Source organism: Montipora foliosa, chromosome 12, assembly GCF_036669935.1.
Source record: "Montipora foliosa isolate CH-2021 chromosome 12, ASM3666993v2, whole genome shotgun sequence".
NCBI classification, from domain to species: Eukaryota; Metazoa; Cnidaria; class Anthozoa; order Scleractinia; family Acroporidae; genus Montipora; species Montipora foliosa.
In genome coordinates, this window is record NC_090880.1 from 364,572 (window position 1) to 372,071 (window position 7,500).

At 39.8% G+C, this 7,500-nt stretch overlaps 1 protein-coding gene across 1 annotated transcript in view; it reads right to left on the bottom strand.

Moving 5' to 3' along the window:
- Window positions 1–381: 381 nt before the first annotated feature.
- The window catches only part of LOC137978606 (adhesion G protein-coupled receptor E1-like), a 193,562-nt gene continuing 186,443 nt past the window's right edge, over window positions 382–7,500 (bottom strand). The window contains exons 10-11 of the mRNA XM_068825601.1: window positions 4,095–4,325; window positions 382–1,624 (exon numbers count right to left, since the gene is read on the bottom strand). Coding sequence (XP_068681702.1) covers window positions 1,299–1,624; window positions 4,095–4,325 — 557 coding nt within the window. The 3' untranslated portion in view covers window positions 382–1,298. The remainder of the gene's footprint in view (window positions 1,625–4,094; window positions 4,326–7,500) is intronic.

The window sequence follows — 7,500 nt, forward strand, 5'->3', positions numbered from 1 at the left end:
CCCACCATAAAATCCTATATATGTATGTTGCTTTCTTGCCCTAACTAAGCAAGACAAGCCTGGGGCCTGTATTCACTGCTCTGATTGTGTGGTCTCGAAATAAACTCTATCCTCACTGAAAATTGAGATCAAACTTCCTGCAGGCGACAGTGGAGTTGTTATACGCACTATTTGCCAACCAATATCATATCATCACAGCGCCAATTACTATACGAGAAAATTTGTTACCCAGATATCGTCGCGATAGGCTGCGGCTGTCAGATGCTGATCAGTGTGGAATATTCCATGATGACAGCCAGAATTGCCGAATTTAAACTTCTTATTGTCATTTGTTTCCGCAGGTCACCTTTATGTCAACTGCATCGTCTTAGAAAGACTGACAAAAATGAAAAGAATGTAAAGGAATTTTTTGAAACCCTAGTGATTTATTATCGATAGCATCCTTTTGTTCCACTTTTTTTTTAACTTTTATTTTTTACAAACAAATTACGTGCGTTACAAACTTTTCTTATAACTCTACTAACACTATTACTAGTACAGCTTATCCTCGTTGGACAATCACTGAAAAGCTTATATACTAGGATGTTTATATATAAGGTTTCTATAATACCAATCTATTACTATATACCAACTACTCAGATACTGACTATGCTTCTGCCAGCTAACAAACCGTACTAAATATATACTACTGCTAACATGATTTAGCGCAAATGGCTAAGATCCACCGCTGGAGTAAAGACAATGGGTTGTTCGATCGATCCAGTCTCTTTTAGAGATCAGTGGACCTGACCGCTTACAAGAGCCCATAGTTACAGAAAGAGTGCTGTCTGATTTAACATGAAAACAGCTTTAGATGATCACATGACAATAGGGAGCTTAAACAACGAAAACGGTGACTAGCAACGAGAACGTCATCTCAAAATATACATTCGCGTCATTTTAATCGCTTCTTGACTATTTCAACCTTTTTTTATTATGACAAGGGTGTGGTCGTTCTTAAAAAGTGAAGCTGGTCGGAAAGGCACTTAATTTAGGGGATAAAGTGTAAATTTATCCTCATGCCGATCAAGTGCTGACGTTCTTCATAAAACCTCAATTTTGGTCATTTCACGTTGTTGTTTTGCTGACGACGGCAAAGAAATGGACAAATATGAAAAGATGCACGTGCAGAGCGTGCAGAACGTTTGCTTTTGCTCACTAAATATGCAAATTTGTGACGTTCTTGTTGCCGTCGACGTTGTCGTTGCTTAAGCTCCCTAATAGCAAAGAACCACGTACTTCTGTGCATGCGCTTTAAATCACAGAAGAAAAAACACCTCCACCTCATCTACTTTAAATGGTGAATCTCCGGCAAGAACAGTTAACCTGTGCTGAACCCCTGTTGGGACAACGTAGTTGTCTCCAAAATTTGTGGATGACATGCGCCCAATCCAATACCTACTATACCTATCAATTAGGATATCCTTATCTCCAAAGGTAGGGCCAACATGTGCAACGTTATGTATCGCTTTGGAGGGATTGTTTACATTACTTTTGAAGGGCGGCAGTCCTTCGGCGTTTCGTAGCGAGAAAATGAACGCCTTTTCTGTAGCACCGAATTTCTCTTCATCGTTTTCTGGCGATTCTGAAAAAAGGAAAAATCATTCATTGTACTTAAAAATGGACAAAAAAGAAATGGCGTATTTAAACAGAAAATAATAATAGGATAATTTATTCACTTTTTAGTCACCTATCAACACTTTGACTCCTTACAGCGATAATTACGTAAATTCCCCTCAAATTTTAAACAATTTCCGGTGAACAAGTATTGAGAATGAGGAATATTATTAGTTGAGGGACATTATTTTGAAATAACACCAAATTCTCATAACTAGCCAAAAAAAAATCTATGGCACTAGTTAGGAGAATAAACTTTTATATCACAGGAGTGAAAGGACTTGAGGCCCTGAAATAAAACGGAAGCTAAACATGATACATCATGTCTTCAAGTGTCCCGTTCCCTCGAAATCAAACTGCCAATGTATCAAAGAGTGTTTGGATAAGCGCCATTTGAAAATTCAAAGGGATTAGTAAAACAGTTTCGTAATGGTTCTCCCAGAAACATTTGGTGTTGTTGTGCGGGCCACCTTCGGAAACCCTTACCCGATTTCAGACCAAAATGTGAGATTTTCCCTACCTAATTTCATACCTGACCAAAAATTTTATACCTATTTTAGACCTTATTTTCAGATCTATTTCAGTTGTAACACGGTTGACTTAATAATTTGAGAAGAGCTTTGTTGAAGGTCTTATCGCCAGGAACCCATGACCCGGAGCCTACAACACCGATATACTGGGCCTATATATGTCACGACATTTTTATAGACCGATCTATTTTTAGACTACCTTTTCCGAAAAAAAACTAAGGCAGTTCCGGTTCGGTGAACCTATGACGTCATGTTAGTTTCTTGTAATTGTCATCGGACTCCGGTGGGAGTTGCATTTGCGAGAAATGCAAACTAAAAATAAGTCGATCTGTGAAAACGCCGTGACACGAACACATTCCAGTTGCAGGCTCCGGGTCATGGGTTCTTGTTATCACCTAATGATGAATTAATTTAAAGAAGAAGCTACTTCTAAAAAACATACCCAATTTCAGACGAAAATGTTCAAAATCGATACCCTATTTCATACCAAGGCGGATAAAAACCACACCCTTTGGGGCCCCACATACCTATATAGCCCATATAAGGAAGTAACCCCCCCCCCCCCCACCCCGAGATGGGGGAGGAGAGGGGGTTGTTGTAGTAAAGAAGATCACAATTAAGGGACACGTGATGACGTTTAGATGCCCTTGCATATTACTTGGTTTGATTGGGATTTTCACTTATTATCTCTGAAATACCGGTGCAGTACTGTTACAATAGTCTCTTCATATCCACCCCCTCCGTTAATTTATTACGAGCGCACATAATGACAAGCCCCCAATTGGCTTAATAAATCAATTTGTGGAGCGCTGCACCGGTATCGCAGAGGTGATGGATTCAAAACCCGTTAAAGATAGGATTTTTTTAGCGTTTCCTTTCATTCCTGTCGAAGTAACATAGCGGAGCGCAATTGGCAAGAAAATATGGTAACTTATCTGTGCGAGAAAATTTGGTTTCGGTCACCGTGCGACCGTACGTACGTACGTACGTACGTCCACCACATCATGTATGACCAGTATCACGTAACCCTATCGGGGGCTCAAGTTTTAGAGCTCATCGAGGCGGTCATGTTACAGAAGGGCGTCCTGGTTTACCGCGTACATCTTTGACACGGAACATCCATGTTATAGTTAATTGACACCTGTCAAAACAAGGTGTCCACTGACCAGTATCACGTGACCATAACGAGGTCAGCTGTTTTAGTGACCGCTGACCAGGTACTGGGTTTCGATTGGATCGCAGGCTTAAGCCGGGTTAACTTATTGTAAGAACAAATGACCCTGAGGTCCGTTTTTAGGCCTGGCTAAATCTATATATTATATGAAGTCTCTAAGTATTAACTGCCTTCAACTTCCTTACCAGTGCTTTTAATTTTCGCAACGCCCTTACCCCTGGGAACGAGGTTGCACATCCTACACGGTATTAAGAGCTCACAAAACGTCCAGTTACCAGTTGCCTTGGCTTGACAGCTCCATCGCAATACTCTGGACGGGAATTATAAATCAAGTTCGAGGCCGAGTTTTAAAGATTATGTACTTATTGAGTGGGAGGGCCGGACGGAAAAATTTGGCCCGAGGTCATCGCGTACGGACTGAGCGCAAAGTTCCGTGCGCCATGAAAACGGGCCACATATTTTTAATTTCCTGTCTGGCCCGAGCTTAATACAGTTAATAAGCAGTTTATCATATGGGATCTTTACAATATTTATGACAGAAGATGAACTTTGAAAATAAGTTACAAATTTGCACCGAAAATTTATCTGATATGTTGTTGCTCTTCTGGCAGAAAATAACTTCGATGTTTAGAAGCGACGAAATCCTTTAAAATCGCGTGTATACAATAAAACAAGAAATTTATCGCAGTAACGTAAAACCGTGATTTAAAGATAGCTGAACATTGAATACCCACCCCAAGGGATATCTGTGAATCCTCCAAACACGAAATCGTTTTTCTTGACAATTGTAACCGTGTTGTTTTTTCCATCGCAATTACTGTGAAACGTGTAATCAGAAGGTCCTTGGGTCGAGCTTCTGTAACAGAGTTCCCACCGGGAATCATCTCCAATGACAGGCGACAGAAACATTGCAAGATGGCGCAGATAGAATCCATTACTGGATAATATCACTGAATTCATCATAGCTGGCAAATAATTTGAAAAGAAATTAAGTTATATGAGTAAATATTTGCAAGGATCGTTAAATGAGATGATACAGCGCCCAGAACCGTGTATGGAAACGTGTGGCATTCCCCAATCTTTAGAGAGCATGAGTGGAGAGAACACATTCGCCATGTATGGGTCTAGATCTCTTCCAATGATAATTTTTTTCAATATAAATTTAGCTCGTGCAGATGATGCGCGGTTACTTTAAAAAGACACCTAATTGGTTATCATTGGCTGCGCGACCATGGGGACGAGAGCTAATCTCGTTCCCAGAGCTCCCACGGTCATTTCCATTGCGAGATTGAGATCTGGGTACGAGATTAGACGAGACCAAAATAACTTTTACAGCATGGCACGAAGCTTGAAACAGATTGGAAAAAAAAAAGAATCATGGAGCATGGGGATGTGTTCTCTCTCCTCATCATCTCTTGGTCCTTGCTATTACTGGCTTAGTTTAATTTGATGAAATTACCTTTTCTCGAGAAAAATTCCGGTCCGGTTTGCATGAGGGCCGATCAGTTCAATTCCAAGGTTAATCATTACGTAATGGGTGAATTCATAGTACTTTATTACATGACATTTTCGCGACATGTTTATATCGCGATTTTGATGTGCGCATATTTCGCGACAATTAAATTACACGATTTTGCGAAAAGTATATATTTTCAATCACTTTAATTTCGTGTTTTTGAGTAGCACAAAATTTTAATTTCATTGGCAATAATGCACTGGCGGTAATACTTCCCTTCCAGTTAATACACCCTTATTTCCGCCCTCTCCCATCCTTTCAAGATATAAATCCCCCCCCCTATCCCGCCTTCCTCCCTGTGCGTTGCTGAAAAAGTTATACTGTGACATTTCCACCAGCCAAGTTGCATGTATTTGTTACAGTTACATTTTAATTTCAACCTAAGTCATTTTAATCTCTAACTAGGTTGAAATTGAAAGTAGGAAACATCTGCAAGGAACATTGTAAAGGGAGGGTGGGGTAAGATAGAAGTACTGGAGAGGTTCAGGGAGGGAGGGGTGAGTAGAAGGGAGGAAAAGATGTCTTGTTTTTTAGACTCCCTAAAAATCCAAGCCCCTGTTTTTTAACTACACCCCCACAAAAAGAAAAATCCATTTTTTAGACAGTTGATTCAAACTGAAACCACAGTAGTTACAAAAATTTAAACTGGTTTGAAAACAAAAAAAAAAAAAAAAAAAACTGGTTTAAAAAAAATTCAAATCAAAAAGAAAATTAAACCACAACATATCCACTTGTCTACAACAACTTTAACTTCTGTAGTCTCTCCTATCACTCGTCTTCTTGTTCTTTTACCGCTTCTTACTTACATACAGGACACAATTCCACAACAACCACTACTACCGTTTGAACTAAGGCTGTTTATACAGTTTTTCTTTTTTCTTCTAGAAGGTTCTAAATCAACTCAATTTTTGTACATTACAACATATCTAGTTTTGGTATCGCTGACTAATGTGGACTGACCAGTATGACTCTAAAAAGTTCTGGCATGTAGAATAAAATTAGCATATTCTGCGAAGTTTCTAACTCCATGACACTAATGTAAAGTTTTGCCGAATAACAGCGTTGAACAGCGTTTGGGATTACAGCATTAATCGGCTTTTGAACAACCGAGCCAAGGTTTTTGCGAACCTTTCTATAGTTTCAGGCGGCAAGTTACGTTTGGTCTCGGATCTTAGTAGATCAGCTAATCCGTTTGTTAGGAAATTCAAGTTTTAATATGACGGTTTGCCTTCCCTTGTTGCAATGTTTCGAAAAAAAATTTGGTTTCTTTTCTTTTGACTTTAAGTCTGGTTATCATCGTTAGGATATTAATAGTGATTTTTGGAAATATCTGGGTGTTCCCTGGAGATTCTCGGGAGTCGTTAGGTATTTTGTTTTCAGAGTTTTGCTTTTTGGTTTATGATCGGCTTGTTATCTATTCACTAGTATGTTTAGGCCATTCGTTGCACGTTGGAGATCACTCGGTATTTTTGCTATTTTGGATATTGACGATGGCATTTTTGCTCGCAGATCTCTTACCGATGCGAGATCTGCTTCTTCATTGGTCAGGTCTCACCTTCAGAATTCTGGTTGGAAGTACAACGAAAATAAGTCCTGTTGGGAACCCCGTCAGATTGGTGAGAGAAAAAGATTGTGAAGTTGAAGTCTGTTTTGACCAGGCTAAATAAGGATTTTCCTAACCTTGGAGCTCGAGACGTAGCTAGTCAGTTTCTGGGTTTGTCATTTCCCTCACTGTTGCTTTGGCCCAATTGCCCGCTTGGTCACTAGACAAATGTACTTTTTCCTTCAACTAAATCGTTCGTGGAATAACGTGCTTTCTTCTCCCGGAGGCGTTTTACAAGAGTTGAAATCCTGGGTAGGGCATGTAGATGCATTTAACGGTAACCCGATTAATACACCTGTCGTGTAATGCGGTTTTGACTTTTAAAGCTAGTCTGGCTGGTTATGGTGCTCAAGTTTCTTGCTGTAACGAGATCAAATTTTGTTCTGGAATGTGGAATGATTGTGAACGTGTCATGAGTTCCTCGTATCGGGAGTATCTTTTCAGACTTTTCCGACCCAATGGATCCCGAGGAAGGAGAATTAGTGGGCCGATTATTTGAGTCGTGTCGTTGATCCCAACGATGGGATGTTAAATCCTAAATTGTTAAGTATCAATTGAGTGGGGTCCTTTCGATGTGGACAGAATCTCTTGTCATTATTATTCACATTTGTCCAGGTTCAACTAGAAATTTTGGTGTCCAGGTACCGAGGCTGCTGATTGTTGTGGAGTATTTTTTAATACCATCCTGGAAACTTGAAAAGCAAATATCTGCTTACTGGTTTTGATTGGAGTCAACGCCGTTAACAACAGTTTTACATGTGAACAGCTATTCTTACCATATGGTTGGGTCACGGAATATGGACTTTGGACTTTAAATCTCGGAATAGAACTGGACATTGACCAAGGTATTGTAGCAAAAAAAAAATCACTGAAATACTGTGAGTTTTAAAGGAAATCGGCTAAAATTCCTTCAAGTAAAGTGTAGACTTCCCGTAGCCTCTTGTTCCAAGCAATACAACATGGCGACGACCACAAGATCGACGGGTGACAAAACATCACGTGACTAATGGGCACACAAGGC